The sequence below is a fragment of the Prionailurus viverrinus genome, chromosome D2, assembly GCF_022837055.1.
Source record: "Prionailurus viverrinus isolate Anna chromosome D2, UM_Priviv_1.0, whole genome shotgun sequence".
Classification (NCBI taxonomy): Eukaryota; Metazoa; Chordata; class Mammalia; order Carnivora; family Felidae; genus Prionailurus; species Prionailurus viverrinus.
The window spans coordinates 48,547,877-48,568,218 of NC_062571.1; the positions used below are offsets into that span (position 1 = coordinate 48,547,877).

General features: G+C 37.9%; 1 protein-coding gene across 7 annotated transcripts in view; it reads left to right on the forward strand.

Annotated features, from left to right (window-relative positions):
- The window catches only part of MARCHF8 (membrane associated ring-CH-type finger 8), a 130,684-nt gene that overhangs the window by 43,043 nt on the left and 67,299 nt on the right, over positions 1–20,342 (forward strand). For 5 of the 7 annotated variants that reach the window (XM_047825318.1, XM_047825327.1, XM_047825319.1 and 2 more), the window contains exon 2: positions 5,000–5,179. In XM_047825318.1, the coding sequence (XP_047681274.1) occupies positions 5,078–5,179 (102 nt within the window). In that variant the 5' untranslated portion in view covers positions 5,000–5,077. Of the gene's footprint in view, positions 1–2,992; positions 3,148–4,999; positions 5,180–20,342 lie in introns of those variants that run through there. The other 2 variants (XM_047825321.1, XM_047825324.1) reach the window with 2 other exon arrangements.

Sequence of the window (20,342 nt, forward strand, 5' to 3'; positions counted from 1 at the left end):
GGTTCCCACAGGCATGTCAAGCTCAGTGTCCATGAAGAGCTTTCCTTTACCCCCCACTCCTCTGTGCATCCTGGTCTTTTGAATGCACACCCAGAAACCAGGGTACAGTTGAGTCCCTTCACTAGATTATGTCGGTCCTCCTTTTCAAATGGTCTCTCTCATTCCTCCGTATTCCCAACTTTAAGTCCTGCTTTGATCCTTCAGTGCTGTGTACTACAGCTGGTCTCCTCACTCCTCTTACTGCTTTTTTTTCCTTTCTGTATCTGCTAGCTGTTGTGCACAGGCTTCTCGTTTTTATAGGAAATGTGCTTCTGATAAAAACACGCTTAATTTAAAGTTGTTTATTCTGAGTGCCATTCGAGATGTTGGCATTCAGCTCCACACAATGGTGAGGAGAAGGGTGCTGCTGGAGCCTGGCACCCTGTGTGCAGGGGTGCAGGGAGGCAAGCAGACCTGGGGTGACTGTCCCTCAGGGAAGCCGCGACTGGCATCTTTGTCTTCTCCTGGCTGCCTCCTTGTTGTCTGTATTTGTCTCATCATTGTTGGAATGGACAGAATCTTTCATTTATCTTGACCATTTGGAAAGCACATAGAACAGCTTAATTGTTATGCCACGCTGGTCATATTTTGCATCAGGCCTTCCTACCTCTCCCCTTGTAGGGATAGTGTGATCAGCCTTGCTTCTCCTTAGAGTCATGCTACTAGAGATCCTTAAAAAATGTCAGAAAGAATTTGAGGTCTCAGTTGTGTAAATTTTGTGTCAGAATGAGGGGCAGGAGGACAGAAAATGGTACTGGAAAGACAAAGCTAACAACTGGCCTTTGTGAGGCACTGAGGGGAATCATTGCAGATGCCTGAAAAAGGAGGCTGGAAAATGTGCTGATGTTAAGAACCCTTACATTTGTGCACATGGACACAATCTTGTTTGGTCTTCACATTAACCCTGTGAACGGAGTAGAGATTATTACCTTTCTGTTTTACAGCTGAAGAAACAGAGCCTTTGAAATTCCTCAGTTTGCCCAACATCACACAGCATTCAAGAGTCAAGTCTTGAACTTAAATTTCTAATTGCTGATTTTGCACTCTTCCTGTTACCTCTTTCTCAAAACTGGAAGAGTGATAGGATAACAGTGACCATCTCCTTGTCATCCAGATACATTATATTGGGATAGCACTAAGGAAAAATACAGTTTTATCGATCTTAGTCCATATCAATTATTTACATATTTTTAAAAAAGTTTTGTTGAGATATAATTCACATTCATTCAAATCCACTTATTTAAACTATATAATTCTGTGGCTTTTAGTATACTTAAGAGTTATGTGCCATTACCATAATACATTTTAGAACATATTCATAACTCTAAAAAGAAACCCTTTTAGCCATCATCCCCCCCCATCATCCGCCATCCCAGTCCTTGGCAACCAGTAATCTACTTTATGTTTCTATATATTTGCCTATTCTGCACACTTAATACAAATGTAATCATATAATATGTAGTCCTTTCACTTTATAATGCCTTCAAGCTTCATCCATGTTGTAGCATGTATTCATATTTCATTTTTTTGTTGCTAAATAATTCCATTTTATAGATAACACATTTTATTTATCCATTCATTAATTTATGGGCATTTGTGTGATTTCTACATTTTAAGGAAGATTCAGACAGTTTTCCAAAGCAGCTGCATATATTTCCACTGGCACTGTATGAGGGTTTCAGTGTCTCCACATCCTTGCCAACACTTACCTGTCTTTAAATATAGCCATAATTGAAGTGATATCTCATGGTGTTGATTTGCATTCTCCTGTTGGCTAATGATGTTGAACAACCCATTTTTCTTTTTTTTAAAGTTTTTGTTTTAATTCGGTTACATTACATTAGTTACATTAGTTTCAGGTATATAATATGGTAATTCAGCACGGGCATGCATCACCCTGTGGTTATCTCCACAAGCGCGTTCCTTAATCCCTGTCACCTATTTGACCCGTTTTCCCACCTCCCTCTCCTCTGGCAACCATCAGTTCTGTATAATTAAGATTGTGTTGAACAACCCATTTTTCATTGGGTTATTTGTGTATTCATTGTTGAGTCGTGACAGCCCCTTTATGTATTCAAGATACAAATCCCTTATTGTATGTTTTGCGAAAAGATTCATTCTGTTCTGTGGTTGACTTTTCACTTTTTTGATGATATCTGTTGAAGCACAGATGTTTTTATTTTGGTGATATTTAGTTTATTTTTTTATTTGTGTGAGATAGGAGTCTAAATTCATTCTTTTGCATGTTGAAAAGACTGTTCTTCCCCATTGAATGGTCTTGGAACCCTTGTTGAAAAACCAATTGACCGTAGTTACATGGGCTTATTTCTTGACTCTAAATTTTATCTAAAGTCTTCTAATCCATTGACATGACATATCCATTTCCATACTCTTAAACAACCAGTTTGTCCATTTCTTCTAGATATGGATGTTCATATTAGCTGTGCTGTATTTTTCAAGTTAGCATTAGTGGGATTGAAGTTCTCATGCCTGGATTGTCAGACATAGTGCAAAGGTTTAACTATTGTTCTTCATTAAAGACAAATTGGTATAGATATTTGGAAACTATGCAAAGAAAATAGTATGAGTAATACCTGCTTTATGCTTTTCACATGAACCTTTGCAAAAAAAAAGTGGCATGGTCAGTTTTGTAGTTTGGCTTTTAAGATTATCATTTTTATCCTAAATATGACATAGGAGAAGGATTTCTTTAGGGTGACTTTCAGGTCTATAACCTGGAGATAGGGGTTCATATCAGAAGAGTAGCTTAAATGGCTGTAAGAAGGAGAGGTCCTTTAAAATTCTACAAAATATTTAAAACCCTCTCTCAGATTTGTGTTTATCTGGCATAAATAGTCCTCATCAGTCTTGTCATGGTCATGTACCAATGATGTAATAATGATTATTATACCAGAAGCACCAAAGGAAGCTATTGGCATGATGTATGGTGGGACTCTGGACATGGTTGGTTTGAGTTAGGTATTCCAAGAGACCACATGGAGTTTGTCATCTCTGACAGAGGACTTTGATGTATGAGTGATGAAGTGATGAAAAAACTGCTCACCAGTGACCGTTATGATCTCCCAGAGAGTATAAGACAACTAAGCTGTAAGTGCCTCTTATCTTGTGTAATATGAACATAAACATTCAGACCATTCGTTGGGCACAGTGCTCCATCTTGTATCAGGTTCATCAAAGGCTTGAGATAGAGTAGATGATATATAACATGTAGACACTGACATTCTAGTAATTGATTAGAGTATCTAGACATTAATATCACCTACTGTATTTTCCTGTTTTATGGGTATCAGTGATCACTCACCTATTATAAAACTAGACTTTTAAAAACAATATTCTTTTAGCTCATTTTCTCATAGTGTTGATTCCTTCCAGCTTCTTATTCCTTCTTGTTGCTTGTTGGTCAGAGAATCTTATGAGGGGAATTAATTTTTTGAGTTCTGTTGCTCTTTAATTTGGTTAAGTAACACTATCAGAGATGAAACAAGCCACACAAACACCTACCTTTGGTCCAGAGCAGAGTTTGGGGAGGGAGAGGTGGAATAAATGGCTGCCCTTCCGATGTGACCTTAGGGCTGGGTGGAATAAATGGCTACTCATCAAATATGACCTCAAGGTTGCCAGGCTCTCTTGTTTACACTCCCTGCCTATTGTCCCAACCTCCAATGCATGGTTAATAAGTGAAGACCCCCAAATTAGAGATTCATTGTTTTAGTTTAATGTTTCCATCCTTTGTTAAAATTCAGATAGCATGAAACATTACTAGATTAAATGTTATGGATAATTTGGATATATAATTGGTTTTGTGTACTGAGTTTGATAGATTTCAGCAGGGGTGGGTGAGGGGATAGAGAACACACAATTCAATTACCAGGAACTTTGGAGGAATGTAGGAGAAAACCAGAAAAAAGGCAGGTGTGCATGGAATCATTGAATCAAGCTTATTTAGAAACTATTATTTTACCTAAGGGCAGCCTTTTTAGGATCCCAGGAATATCCATGATGGCTCTAATCTTCCCTGAAAAATTCTTTAGAAAGGGGTTAGCAAACTACAGGCCATGGGCCAAATCTAGCCTGCCACCTGTTTCTGTAAATAAAGTTTTATTGAAACATAACCATTTTCATTCATTTGCACACTTACTGTGGCTGCTTTCACTCTGCAACAGCAGAATTATTTTTTTTAATGTTCATTTATTTTTTGAGAGAGAGCATGTGCATGTGTGCATGTGAGTGGGGGAGGGGAAGAGAGAGAGAGAGGGAGGGAGGGAGAGAGAATCCCAACCAGGCTCCGTGCTGTTAGTGCAGAGCCCGACGAGGGGCTTGATCTCATGAACAGTGAGATCATGACTTGAGCTGAAATTAAGAGTCAGATACTCAACTGACTGAGCCACCCAGGCACCCCACAGAATTCAGTAGTTTTAAAAAAATATGGCCCAAAGTGCCTAAAATATTTACTTTCTGGCCCTTTATAGGAAAAGTTTGCCCACAACTGGTCTAGAGAGTCTAGACTTTCAGAAGGTTAAGCATAGATCATACGTATCTTAAATTTATTTTAGACTTTTAAGCCTTTAATCTTACCATTGTGTGGATTCAGGGGCAGTGGTTTTAAGGAAAGATCACTACTTCTATCAGAATGAATGCTTGTTCAAGGAAAAAAATTAACTTTAAAAATATTCTTAAATGATGACACTGCTGTATTTAAAACCTAATAGCCAATGGAAAATTAATACCTGATTATACATGTACATGCCTCTTTCAGGTGTGCCCATCTTATTACATGAGAAAAATGTTAAAATTTCTCCTATAAACATTCATCTTGTTGTTTATGAAGACCAGGTATTTGTGTCAGATACTGTAACTGGTTCACATCTGAACATAAATATAAAATGCTAATCTCACTGTTGGAAATTTGAAATGTTATGTCTTGTCTTCTCTCTCTCAGCTTGAAGTCCATGGCCCAAAATGACTCTACCACTGGAGACTCTGTTCAGTAGAGAAGACACCCAGACAAGAGGCTGGGATGAGCATGCCACTGCATCAGATCTCTGCCATTCCAACCCAGGATGCCACCTCTGCTAGAGTCTACAGAAGTAAGACCAAAGAAAAGGAGAGGGAAGAGCAGGTATTAGGAGGATGCCTTTTTTAGTTTCATTATTTTTGTTGTTTTCATTAAACACAGCCTAGAATGATAAACTCTGATGATCAAGGTTTTCTCTGCTAACATACTAAAATGCATGTGATGTAAATATTAGTTGGGCTCAGAAGTTCTGTATAGGTTTCTAGGTTTTCAGACTTTGGTATCCCCTTATTCTGCCATGGTTATACATGACTTACTTATCTTCATTGCCTAAAATTATATAATTTTTTTCTGGCAAATCTCTGAGTAAAAGTTCTTTGAATTCTCAGAACATGATACAAAAGGATAAATTAATCTGAACCAAGATTTTGTAAATATCTCGTGCATACTAGTCTCTGCTTGCTTTAAGGGTATCATAGTTAACATCACAGAGCCTGTCTCTGCCTTCGTATGGCTCTTGATCTGGCCTGACAATTAAAATGAATTAGAGTCTAATGACAAGGTCAGTAATAGAGGAATTCAGGGCCACCAAATTCCAGCCCAAGGGGTCAGGCAGGAATGGCTTCCTGGAAAAGATGACATTTACATAGAGAACCTGAACAGTGACCTGGAGTTAGCTCAGAGAAAGTAGAATGTTCCAGTTAGGAGAAATATTATATGCTGAAAGCCCAAAGGTTTAAAGCAAGATGAGTTTGAAGAGATTAAAATAGAGTAACAGGAACATAAAGGGCAGTGGCAAGATAGGAGGTTGGAAAAGTTACAGGAGGTACCGTAAGGAGTTTGGATTTATTTTTGCAGAATGAACGATCAAATTTGCATTCTTAAAACTTTCACTCAGACTGCAGTTTGGAGAGTGAATTGAATCAGTGGTAAGACACTAGTTAGAGGATCATTTAATAGCCTACTTAGGCCAAGTTTGGCAAACTTTTTCTGTAAAGGGTCAGATAATAAATGTTTTAGACTTTGTGGGCCAGTCACATCTCCTCAGTTCTGCCACTGCAGTGTGAAAATAGTCAAAGACAATATATAAACGAATGGTCATGACTGTGTTCCAATAAAACTTGACTTGCAAAATCTGGTAACAGGCCAGATTTGGCCTGCAGGCTGTAGTTTGCCAATCCCTGGCCTGAGTAAAAGGTGATGGTGACTTCGTCTGGGATGGGGTAGTGGGGATAGAGAGATATTTAGTTTATTAATCCACTGGGCTTGATAATTGCATGGGGGGTGAAATAGGGGGGAATCATGGATATCTCCTGCTTTCTCCTTGCCTTTACCATGTGCTGCACAAACATGTGCTGATTAGTTCTCACAGCATTCCTATTCTGTAGTAAATCTTTCCTGATGACTCTAAAGAATCCTTGTTAAATCAGAAAGTATTAAGTCTTGTTTGAAGGTGAGTGATTATAGTTGATGGGATACCATTCTTTGCTTTATTTCATAAATAATTAGAAAAAAAACCAAATCTGTTGGGGGACCTGGGTGACAGTCCGTTAAGCATCCAACTCTTGATTTTGGTTCAGATCATGATCTTATGGTCCTGAGATCAAGCCCCGTGTTGGGCTCTACGCCGCCAGTGGAGCCTGCTTGGGATTCTTTCTCCCTCTCTCTCTGCATCTCCCTCACTCATGCACACACTCTCTCTCACTCTCAAAATAAATGAACTTATTAGAAAAAAACAAAGAAATCTGTTATATCATAGCTCTTGAAGTACATGGACTATGGAAAATGAAAAGGTACAATATAAATTAAAAGGGGTCTCCAGGGGCGCCTGGGTGGCTCAGTTGGTTAAGCATCCGACTTCGGCTCAGGTCATGATCTGACCTGCGTCGGGCTCTGTGCTGACAGCTTGGAGCCTGGAGCCTGGCTTCAGATTCTGTGTCTCCCTCTCTCTCTGCTCCTCTCCAACTTATGCTCTCTGTGTCTCAAAAATGAATAAATGTAAAAAAAAAAAAATTAAAGGGCTCTCCATATTCTTAGTTTGTGTTTTCCTTTTTTCAGTTGTTTGTATTGTCAGTCTGCACCCTTTCTATTTTGCTGAGCTCCTGGGAGGAGTGTGGTCAGCATTGATTGAAAGGCTGGCCAGGGCGGTAATGGAGTAGATGGGTTTTGGATGTAGTATTTTCAGTATTTCAGTTTTTCCTCAAGTTGCTGGAGATGGGAGAATACCTCCCAAGTAATCTTTCCTATATTCTTTCAGTTTTCACTTAAGTTAAAAGCCTTCATTTAAGATTCATTTAAATTAATGGTCTTTCTTAGAACCCTTTAGCCCAAATGGATTTTTAATTTTTTAAAAAAATTTTTTAATTAATTAATTAATTATTTATTTACATTCAAGTTAGTTAGCATATAGTGCAATAATGATTTCAGGAGTAGATTGCTTAATGTCCCTTACACATTTAGCCCATCCCCCCTCCCACAACCCCTCCAGCAACCTTCTGTTTGTTCTCTATATTTAAGAGTCTCTTATATTTCGTCCCTCTCCCTGTTATTATATTATTTTTGTTTCCCTTCCCTTATGTTCATCTGTTTTATATCTTAAATTCCTTATATGAGTGAAGCTATAAGATATTTGTCTTTCTCTACTAATTTCACTTAGCATAATACCCTCTATTTCCATGCACATAGTTGCAAATGGCAGGATTTCATTCTTTTTGACTGCCGGATAATACTCCATTGTACATATGTACCACATCTTCTTTATCCATTCATCACTCGATGGACATTTGGGCTTTTTCCATAATTTGGCTATTGTCAATAGTGCTGCTATAAACATTGGGGTGCATGTGCCCCTTCGAAACAGCATATCCCTTGGTTAAATACCTAGTAGTGCAATTGCTGGGTTGTAGGGTAGTTCTATTTTTAGTTTTTTGAGGAACCTCCATACTGTTTTCCAGGGTGGCTGCAACAGTTTGCATTCCCACCAGCAGGGCAAAAGAGATCCTCTTTCTCCACATCCTCACCAACATCTGCTGTTGCCTGATTTGTTAATGTTGGCCATTCTGACTGGTGTGAGGTGGTATCTCTTTGTGGTATTGATTTGTATTTCCCTGATGATGAGTGATATTGAGCATTTTTTCATGTGTCAGTTGGCCATCTGGATGTCTTCTTTGGAGAAGTGACTATTCATGTCTTTTGCCCATTTCTTCACTGGATTATTTGTCTTTTGGGTGTTATGTTTGATAAGTTCTTTAAAGATTTTGGATACTAACCCTTTATCTGATATATCATTTGCAAATATCTTCTCCCATTCCGTCAATTGCCTTTTAGTTTTGCTGATTGTTCCCTTCACTGTGCAGAAGCTTTTTACCTTGATGAGGTCCCAGTAGTTCGTTTTTGCTTTTTTTCCCCTTACCTCCAGAGACATGTTGAATAAGAAGGTCCTATGGCCGGAGGTCAAAGAGGTTTTTGCCTGCTTTGTCCTCTAGGATTTTGGTAGCTTCCTGTCTTACGTTTAGGTCTTCCATCCATTTTGAATTTTTTGTGTGTGAATGGTGTAAGAAAGTGGTCCAGGTTCATTTTTCTACATCGCTGTCCAGTTTTCCCAGTACCATTTGCTGAAGAGACTGTCTTTATTCCATTGGATATTCTTCCTGCTTTGTCAAAGATTAGTTGGCCATATGTTTCTGGGTCCATTTCTGGGTTCTCTGTTCTGTTCCATTGATCTGAGTGTCTGTTTTGGGGGCTGGTACTATACTTTCTTGATAATTACAGCTTTGTAATACAGCTTCAAGTCCGGGATTGTGATGCCTCCAGCTTTGGTTTTCTTTTTCAAGATTGCTTTGGCTATTCAGGGTCTTTTTTGGTTCCGTACAAATTTTAAGATTGTTTGTTCTAGCTCTGTGAAGAATGCTGGTGTTATTTTCATAGGGATTGCATTCAATATGTAGATTGCTTTGGATAGTATTGACATTTAAAAAAATGTTTTTTAAATATTTATTTATTCTTCAGAGAGAGAGAGAGAGGGTGTGAGCACAGGAGGAGCATAGAGAGAGGGAGACAGAGAATCTGAAGCAGGCTCCAGGCTCTGAGCTGTCAGCACAGAGCCCGATGCAGGGCTTGAACCCACAAACTGTAAGTTCATGACCTGAGCCGAAGTCAGACGCTTAACCGACTAAGCCACCCAGGTGCCCCCCCTCCCCCAAATGGATTTTTAAATACCACTAAATAGTACATTTTTTTAGTCTAGGGTGCTTGCCTGCCTATACCAAGCTGAGGTTGCTTGGTCCCTATTCATTGCAGTATTGAATTTGGACACCAGGTGGCAGGAATTTCTTGGAGTATATATGTGCAAGCTATACTTGTTAGGAGTACAGGAAGAAGTCCAACATTTTAGCCCAGGAAGAGAGATTCTTTTTGATATAAAACCCTATTACAGATTTGTTGTGGTGGATGTTCAGTAAATACTTATTGAATTGATCTATTTAATGGGGGGTTTTAAGGTTTGGATAAGTAGTATTAACGGCTATATTCATGGAATTGGGATTTTTTTAAAAAAATATAACTTATTGTCAAATTGGCTAACATACAGTGTGTAAAGTGTGCTCTTTGTTTTGGGGGTATATTCCTGTGGTTCATCGTATGCATATAACACCCAGTGCTCATCCCAGCAAGTTCCCTCCTCAATGCCCATCACCCATTTTCCCCTCTCCCCTCACTCCCCTATCAACCCTCAGTTTGTTTTCTGTATTTAAGACTCTCTTATGGTTTGCCTTCCTCCCTCTGTGATTTGGGATTTTTTTATAAGTTCATTTGTTTTTGAGAGAGAGAGAGAAAGTGCAGGTGGGGGAGGGGTAGAGAGAGGTAAAGAGAGAATCCCAAGCAGGCTCCACACTGTCAATACGAAGCCTGATGTGGGACTCAAACCCACAAACATTGAGATCATGACCTAAGCTGAAATTGGACACTTAACCAATTGAGCCACCCAAGTGCTCCTGGAATCAGGATTTTAATTGGTATTGGGAAGAGGGACCATTCTGTTTCACTTTAGCGTGGGGAATAGTTGGAACACCTGATCGCAGCGTGACAGTTTTGGGAATCAGGGAGCCAAGGCGAGGGGACAGATACTGGAATTGCAGCTGAGACAGGAGCTTTGGAGGGCCCCATGAGTTTTGGCAGCAACTGGCATATTGCTGAAAATGATTTTTGTAGGTGTCAGAGTTCTGAAATGTGGTATCAGAATTGGTTTGGAAGGCACATTTTTGTCCATTAGGGTTTTCCTTTATCCAGTTTCCTTGGTATGGTGAGTTCAAAAAAGAATCCTTTGGTGTGATTTCTGATGGCTTGTGTTTGGGAGAGGAAGAGAGGGGAGGGTAAGAGAAGCTCTGCAGAGAGAGCCATTCCTTCCTTCCCTCCCATCATTTGTTCTTCTTAGAGCCGCAAAGGTGAACTTTATCTCACAATCTCCTGGTAGGATAACATGAGATGGCTCATTACATCAATAAGAATTTTATTCCTTTTGAATCTTGTGAGAAGAGAGGCATTGCAGTTTACAGAATCAAATAATCCAGCTGTTAACATCGACAGTTTGTCATGTTTATAGATGCGTGGTTCTCTAATGCCCATTGCATGAGCCCATATCTATACAGTTCTAAGAAGAGTTCATGACATTTACAGAGTAGTCAATACAGTTGATGAATAAATGAATGAATTTAGTTTTAATGGTATGGGAACCACTATGGAAACAAGAGGATTGTTTTATAATTCATCAAAGGATTTCTGCTCCTATTGCTTATGAACTGGGTAGCTGTTTCTTGAGTATTTTTTTTCTTAGTGTTTTCTAAGTATTGATCCATTACTTTCCAGACTCTGGTCTGCATTTAGAAACCTGATATGGAGGTGGTTTGCATTCCTTCTAAACAAACATTTTCTTCATAGTGTTTTGGGGAGATATTTTCTTTTTCTTTATAGTTTAGAGAGTTATCAGTTAATTTCTTATCTAGACCTAACTGTGTTTTGTGGTTTGATAGGTCCCTCTACATTTTTCTTTCTCTATTTTTTTTTAAGGAGACTCCATACCCAGTGTGGGCCTCAAACTCACAACCCTGAGATCAGGAGTCAGATGATCCATCAACTGAGCCACCCAGGTGCCCCCACCTTTACATTTTTCAAGATTATTTTTTATGTTTTATTTCATTAAAAAACATTTTTTTAAAATATTTATTTTTGAGAGGGAGAGAGAGAGAGAGAGAGAGAGAGAGAGAGAGAGACAAGACCTGATTGGGGAGGGGCAGAGACAGAGGGAGACACAAACTCTGAAGCAGACTCCAGGCTCTGAGCTGTCAGCACAGAGCCCAATGTGGGGCTTGAACCCATGAACCGTGAGATCCTGACATGAGCCGAAGTAAGACACTTAAGTGACTGAGCCACCCAGGCACCCCTTATTTCATTTTTGACAACTGTATTAAGGTAAAATTGACATACAATAAATAGAACATATGCATTATTATTATTATTATTACTATTATTATTCTTTAAAGCTTATTTATTTTCAGAGAGAGACAGAGTATGAGTGGGGGAGTGGCAGAGAGAGGGAGACACAGAATCCGAAGCAGGCTCCAGGCTCTGAGCTGTCAGCACAGAGCCTGATACGAAGCTCGAACCATGAACCGCAAGATCATGACCTGAGCTGATGTCGGATGCTTAACCAACCGAACCACCCAGGCACCCCTAAACAGTACATATTTAAGGTGTACAGTACCTTCACAAGCAAGATTGTGAACGTATCCATCACTCCCAAAAGTTTCCTCATGCCCTTTGTAATCATTCCCTCCCACCCTTCTCTAACCCCTTCCTCAAGCAGTCACTGATCTGCTTTATTTCACTTTAGATTAGTTTGTGTTTTGTAGAGTTTTATATAGATGGAGTTATATACTTTTTGTACTCTTTTTGTCTCTTTGTACGTATTTTTTGTCTCTTTTTAAAGGCTAATTCTTTCAAGATTCATCCAAGTTGTGTGTATCAGTAGTTATGTCCTTTACTTGCTGAGTAGTATTCATCGTATGGATATACTACAATTTGTTTATTCATTCTCCTGTTGATGGACATTTGGATTGTTAACCAGATTGCGGTTGTTATAAATAAGGCTCCTAACATTCGTACAAGCCCTCGTATGGACATATATTTCCTTTCCCTTGGGTAAATACCTAGGGTGGAATCATATGGTAGATGTATGTTTAACTTTTTGAGATACTGCCATACTGTTTTCCAAAAGTGATTGCACCACTTTACATTCCTACTAGATGTGGAGAGTTCCAGTTCTTCTGTGTCTCTGCTAACATTTGCTATGGCTGTCTTTCATTTTAGTATCTAACAGGTGTATACTGGCATCTCATTGTGGTTTTAATTTGCATTTCCCTCGAGTAATGATGTTGAGCATCTTTTCATGTACTTATTTACCATCCTTACGTTTTTTTTGTTGAAGAGCCTTTTTAAATCTTTTGTCCATTTAAAAAAATGGTGTTTTTTTTCTTATTTTTGCATTTTGTATTCTAGATATAAGTCCTTTATCAGATACGTGCTTTACAAATGTTTTCTCCCAATGTCTGAATTGTCTTTTTATGCTCCTGCCTATGTCTTTTGAAGACTAAAGTTTGGTTTTAAATTTTTTAATTTTGATGAAGTCAAATTTATCCTTTTTTTCCCTTGTACATATTGTACTTTTGGTATTCTATTAAGAAAGCTTTACCTAACCCAAAGTTGCAAATAGCATCTTAGAACTTTTATACTTTTGGTTTTACACATATGTCTAAGATCTGTTTTGAATTAATTTTTGTATATTGTATGAGGTATATATCTAGTATCATTTTCTGTATATATGAATGCCCAATTGTTCCAGTACCACTTGTTGAATCGACTGGACTGTCTTTTCTCCATTGCATTATCTTAAATCAGTTGCCCATTATGTGTGTGCATATTTCTTGACTCTCTTCTGTTTCAATGATGTATTGACTATCTTTCTACCAATACCACATTGTCATAAACACTACAGTTTAATAACTTTTGAAAATCAGATAGTGTTCTTTTTCAAACTTGTTTTGCCTATTTTAGTTTTTTTGTACTTCCATATGAATTTAAGAATCAGATTGTCAGTTTCTACACACACACACACACACACACACACACAAGTCTTCTGAGATTTTTATTGGGATTATTGAATCTGTAGTTCACTTTGAGGGAAAACCGACACTTAAGAAGATTGAGTCTTGGGGCGCCTGGGTGGCTCAGTCAGTTAAGCGTCTGACTTTGGTTAAGGCTGTGATCTCATGGTTCATGAGTTTGAGCCCTGCATCGGGCTCTGTACTGACATCTCAGAGCCTGGAGCCTGCTTAAGATTCTGTGTCTCCCTCTCTGCCCCTCCCCCACTCATACTCTGTCTCTCTCTTTCAAAAAATAAACAAACATTAAAAAAAATTAAAAAAAAATATTGAGTCTTGACCCATGAACAAGGTATGCCTCCTCTTTAAGTCTTATCTAATTTCTCTCAGCAATGTTTTCTAGATTTCAGTGTGTAGATAGGTCTTACATACCTTTTGTCAGATTTATCCCTGTTTAATTGGTATTTTTGATGCTGTTGTAAATGGTGCTGTTTTTTAGAATTTTAATTTCTTATTGCTTGTTGCTAGTACATAAAAATAAAATTGATTTTTGTGTATTGATATTTGTATCTTGTGTCTTGTTTGCAATTTTGGCAAACTCACTTATTAGGTTCCAGTAGCTTTGATTCCGTTAAATTTTCTACATAGGCAATTGTATCATTTGTGAATAAAGTTTTACCCTGCCCTTTTCTACCTGGATGCCTCCCTGCTTTTTGGTCCTAGTGAAAACCTCCAATCCTTGTGTTGTTCTTGATCTTAGGAGAAAGGCATTTATTCTTTCAGCATTAAGTATGATGTTAGCTGTATGTTTTTAGTAGATACCCTGTGTTGGGTTGAAGAAGTTCCCTTCTATTTCTGGTTTGCTGAGAGTTTGATTAGGAATGGATCATGGGTTTTGTCAAATGTTTTTTTGTGTCTTATCAAAGATAAAGCTGTATTCTTAATTTTTTTTAATGTTTATTTTTAGAGAGCAAGCATACAAGTGGGGGAGGGCAGAGAAAGATGGGGACAGAGGATCTGAAGTGGGCTCTGTCTCGATGTGGGGCTCAAACTCAGGAACTGCAAGGTCATGACCTGGGCTGAAGTCAGACGCTTAACTGACTGAGCCATCCAGGTACCCCTCTTTTTTAAAATTTATTTATTTTGAGAGAGACAACACAAGTTGGGGAGTGGCAGAGAGAGCTAGAATCTCAAGCAGGCTCTGCACTGTCAGCACAGAGCCCGATACAGGGCTCAAACCCATGAATCATAAGATCATGACCCGAGCCAAAATCAAGAGTTGGGTGCTTAACTGACTGAGCCACTCAGGTGCCCCATAGGTAAATCTGTATTCTAGTTAAAGCAGCAAGGGCAGATTTTGTTCAGTAATAACTATTGTGATAGGGAGGAAAGTCCAGTGTGAACTGAACTCCACTTCTTTTTGTGTGGAGGTGACTAGGATGTTTTAAAAGGATAATGACGGAGTAGAAAGGAGGAACAAATGGGAAATGAGTAGGGGCTTGAGTAGAGTCAGGGATGTAGAAATTTACAAAAAGCTGGAAGAGAATTTGGTCATTGTGATTAAGCCAGCTGGGTTTGCTACCTCATGCCTATTCAAGTTAGGCTTGTACTCGCCCATAAAGATTGGGAGATAGGGGCTCTGTCTTCAGGGATTGGCTGGAACAAACAGTAAATACTTTTGGCAATCTTGAGTTTTCCCAGGCAGGAACTTAACAGGGTTGGAATCATCATCCTAGGAATACAGCCATGGGAAGTTAGAAACTACACTAGTGTTTGTTCAAGTCTTTTAATGCAGAGGTTTGGATGGAGTCATATGTACCAAAGAGTTCCTACAGTTTAGTCTACTGAGGTGATCATAATGGTTTTTATTATTTTGTGTATTTGTCAATGATCTCCAGAGAGAACCAATAGGATATCTTTATCTATAGATACAGGTATGAGATTTATTATGGGAATTGGCTCACATGATTATGGAGGCTGAGAAATCCGACCAGGCTGCTGTTATTTGCAGCTTGGAGAATCAGGAAGTTTGGTGGTATAATTTAGTATACATCCAAAGGCCCAAGAATCAGGGAAGTAGATGATATAAGTCTCAGTTTGATTCCAAAGGCTGGAGTCTGAAGGCCTGAGAACCAGGAGTACTGATATCCAAGGGCAGTATAAGATGGATGTTCTAGCACAAGCAGAGAAAATCCACTCTTCCTCTATCTTTCTGTTTTATTCAGGCCTTCATTGGATTGGATGATGCATTGGGGGCATTGAAATATGAACAACTTCTGGAAATGCCTTCATAGAAGCACCCAGAAATAATGTTTTATCAGCTATCTGGGAATCCATTAGCTCAGTCAAGTTGACACATAAAAGTAACCCTCACAGTTTGTTAATATGGCAAAGTACCCTGGTTGCTGTTTTTTTGTTTTTGTTTTTGTTTTTTTTTAATGTTAAACCAACCCTACATTTCTGGAATAAAGCATACTTGGTTATAATGTATTAATATATTTATAAATTATTGGATTTGAATTGCTAAAATTCTTGTCTAGAATTTTTGCATCTGTGTTCAAAAGGAATATTGGTCCATAGTTTTCTTTGATTGTAATGTTTTTGTCTGATTTTGTCCTAGCAACAGTACCGGCCTCATTCAATGATTAGGGAATTATTTCCTCCTCTTCAGTATTTTAGAAGAGTTTAGAGTTGGCATTACTATTTCTTCCTTAAGGTTGGTAGAATTAACCAGTGAAGCCATCTGGGTCTGGAAATTTTTTGTGAAAAAGTTTTAAACTACAGTCTCAATGTCTTTAATATAAGGCTATTTAAGTTAGCTGTTTTTTCTTGAATGCACCTTGATAGTTTGTGTCTTTCATGGAATTGGTCAGTTTCATTGTTTATTGGTATAGAATTGTTTATAATGTTTATTATTGTCTTAGTCCATTCTGGTTTATTATAACAAAATACCTCAGACTTGGTGGCTTATAAACAATAGAAAATTATTTCCCATAGTTCTGTAGTCCCAGATCAAGGTGCCCGCATGATCCAGGGTGAGGGCTTTCTTCTGGGTTGCAGACATCTCATTATATCCTCACATGGCAGAAATGGTGAGGGATATCTCTAAGACTTCTATAAGGACATTAATCCACGCGTAAGAGCTCTTCCATCTTGACCTAATCGCATGCAAAGCCCCCACTTCCTAATACAACCACATTGGGCCTTAGGATTTCAACATATGAATATGAATTTTGGGGAGACACAGACATTCAGCCTGTAGCACCGATTATCCTTTTTTCTTGATCATCTGGTCATAGGTTTATCAATTTAAGTGAACTCAAAGAATTCTTTCATAGATTTTCTCTGTCATTTTTTTCTTTTTTCTTTATTTTTTGGCTTTTGCTTTGATATTCATCATTTTGTTTTCTTTGTTTCCTTTGAGTTTAATTTGCTCTTCTTTTCCTAGCTTCTTAAGGTAGAAGCCAAAGTTATTTATTTGAGATCTTTCTTATTTTCTAATGTAGGTATTTAGCAATTAGAAATTTCCTAATTTCTGCTTTTGTGGCATCCAGCAAATTTTGCTTTGAGTTTCATTTTTATTCAGTTCAAAATATTTTCTAACTTCCTTTTGATTTCTTCTTTGATCCATGGTATTTTTAAGTATGTTATATAATTTTCAAAATTTCTGGACTTTCCGAGATCTTGCTCTTATTTATTTTTAATTTAATTGCATTTTGTCTGTGGACATATTTTAAATAAGTTAAATCCTTTAAAATTTATCAAGGCTTGTTTTATGGCACAGAACATGGTCTCTTTTGGTAAATGTGCTATGTACACTTTAGAAGAATGTGTATTCCTCTGTTGTTGGATGCTGTGTCCTATAAATGTCAGGTCAAATTGATAGTGTTTTCCAAGTTTACTCTATCCTTGAATCTAGTTGTTCTATTAGTTGAAAGAGTGATGAAATTGCTGATGGTAATTATGGACTTGTCTTATTTTTCCCAGTTTTGCTACATGTATTTGATGCTCTGTTATTAGATGCATAAACACTTAAGATTGTTTGAGCTTCTTGATAAATTAACCCCTTATTATTATGAAACGATTATTTTTATTGTGGTGATAATATTTTTTGCTCTGAAATCTACTTTGATAATAATACAGGCATTGCAACTTTCTTTTGATAAGTGTTAGTATGGTATCATCTTTTCTGTCTTTCTACTTTTAATCTATTTGTGCCTTTATATTTAAAGTGCTCTTGTATAAGCAGCATGTGGTTGGGTCTTTTTATCCAGTGTGGTAGTCTCTGCTCTTTATTTAGATGTTTGGGCCATTTATATCTAATGCCATTATTGATACATTATTGATAGGTTAAATCTTCCTATTCATTTTCTATTTGTCTCATCTGCCTTTGTTTCTCCTTTTCATCTCTTTCAGGCTTTGTTAATTATTTTTTAAGATTTAATTTTTTATTCTTTTTTTTAAGTTTATCTATTTTTGAGAGAGAGCGCATGCACGCATGTGCAAGTGGGGTAGGGGTGGAGAGAGAGGGGGAGAAAGAGAGAATCCCAAGAGTCTCCGTGCCTCTGTCAGTGCAGAGCCAGATGTGGGGCTTGATCTCACAAACTATGAGATCATGACCTGAGCTGAAATCAAGACTCAGTCACTCAACTGACTGAGCCACCAGGTGCCCCAGATTTTTATTCTTTGTTGGCTTGTAAGCTATAACTTTGTTTTAGTCATTTTTAATTTAATTTATTTTTTATTTCTTATCAGGGTTTATAATAGTATACATTTTTAACTTATCACAGGCTACCTTCAAGTGATAATACTTACGTATACTATAAAAACCTTACAATAGTATACTTTCATTTCTCTCCTCCTGACTTTCATGGTATTGTTGTCATACATTTTTCATATATATATGTTATGAACCCCAGAATTACAGTGTCAGCATTTTAAAACATTTTTAAAGAGATTAAAATATTAAAAAATATCTATTTACCCTTGTAAATAACATTTCTGGTGTTCATTGTCTCTTTGTGAGGGACTTTAACATTTCTTGTAGTGTGAGTTGGCTGGTAATGAATTTTTCAGCTTCCTTTTTTTTCCTTCCTTTCTTTTTCTTTTTTTTCATGTATCTGGGGTTTGTTGAGCTTTGTGGATCTGTGAGTTTACAGTTACCTTTGAATTTGAAATATATTTTTCTGTTCCCTCCCTTCTTTGGGGACTTCATTTCACACATTAACTCTTATAGTTATCTATTGTTATGTTTGTAATTTTTTAAAATTTTATATTTTCTTTCTGTGTTTATTTTGCTAATTCTCATTGCTATGTTTGTAAGTTTATTAATCTTTTCTTTTTTGTTCTCTAACCTGTTAATCTTTCTGGTGTATTTTTCATCTCAGTTCGGTTTGGATCCTTTATGTCTTTCATGTCTCTGTTCAACTTTTTGATCATAAGATCCATATTGAACTTTAAAAAATTTATTTAAAACTAAAACTCAGGGACGCTTGGTTGGCTCAGTCGGTTAAGCATCTGACTTCAGCCTCAGTCATGATTTGGCGGTTTGTGAGTTCAAGCTCTGCCTCGGGCTTTGTGCTGACAGCTCAGATCCTGGAGCCTGCTTTGGATTCTGTTTCCCTCTCTCTCTGCCCCTCCCCTGCTCATGCTCTGTCTCTCTCAAAAATAAATAAACATTAAAAAAAAAAAACTCAGTTAAGATATCAGGTAGTAGACATTTTTGTAGACTTTTTTTCTTCTCTGATTTCAGCATAATTGTATATCTTGCATACGTTTCCATTTGATTAATCTGAGGTTTTTCTGTATTTCTTCACCAGTTCTCTATTTATTCACCAGTTCTCTTTTCTTTTTCACGCAAATAATTTCACCATTTAAAAAAAAAATCCATGTTTTTCTCATTCCTCTGTTGCATTTTCCCATTATATGATGTTTTTCCTGTGTTCAGGCCTGTTTTAAAATATCCTTCTGGGGGCACCTGTGTGGCTTAGTCGGTTGAGCAGCCGAGTTCAGCTCAGGTCATGTTTTCACAGTTCGTGAGTTCAAGCCCCACATTGGGCTCTGTGCTGACAGCTTGGAACCTGGAGCCTGCTTCAGATTCTGTGTCTCCCTCTCTCTCTGTTCCTCCCCGCTCACACTCTGTCTCTCTCAAAAATAAATAAAGATTAAAATATCCTTCTGTGCACACAAGTAGGATTATTAATATGTATTTTTAAAAGTCTAAAAGACAGTTTTGTACTTGGCCAACAAATCAATGTTTAGAAATACACATTTCATTTGACAGTATTTGTAAATTATTTTCAAGAATAATGTCCATTTTAGCCTGTTACTAACAGGGTCCACTGTAAGCAACAGCATTATTTCCAATTAGTGTGAGGAAAGGGATTTCATACAGGGAAGTAGTAGACGCTTACAGGGTAATTCAAGGGCTGGAGGAGCAAGCTGGGTTTCCAGGAACAGTTAATCCCAGCACCCTTGGACTGCTCTGCTGAGATCAGCTGACAAATCAGAAAGTTGCTATTGCCACTTCTTGTGGAAAAAAATCACTATCTTTACATAGTTGAAAAAGCTGCCACATTGCTGCAGACTTTGCTGAGATAGTAAGAAGTGCTTGGCAATGGAATCACTCACTTTTGCCATGATCTAGATGAGCAAAGTGGATGCTCTGCCCTCTTCTTTCCTGCCCGCTGCCCCCCCGCCCCCCTCCCCCGCCATGTGTCATCTTCAAACCAGAGCTTTGAGCACTAGTGCATTGAGTAAGCACACCCTAATTATTCCTAGAACACATATTACAAGGTTGTTCAGAAAATACATTTTTGGGGGTGCCTGGGTGGCTCAGACGGTTGAGCATCTGACTATTAATTTTGGCTCAAGTCATGATCCCAGGGTCATGGGATCGAGCCCTGCATTGGGGTCTGCACTGAGCACGGAGCCTGCTTGGGATATGCTCTCTCTGTCTCTCTTTCTCTTTCTCTCTCTACAAGAAAAAAAAAGGAAATACATTTTTAACTTTCTTTTTCATACCCCTTTAACATGAAATTGATCTGGATGGAATGAACAGGCCCACATCAAGGTAATTCAGCAATTAGCTTACATTGAAATAGTAAGCTCCATGG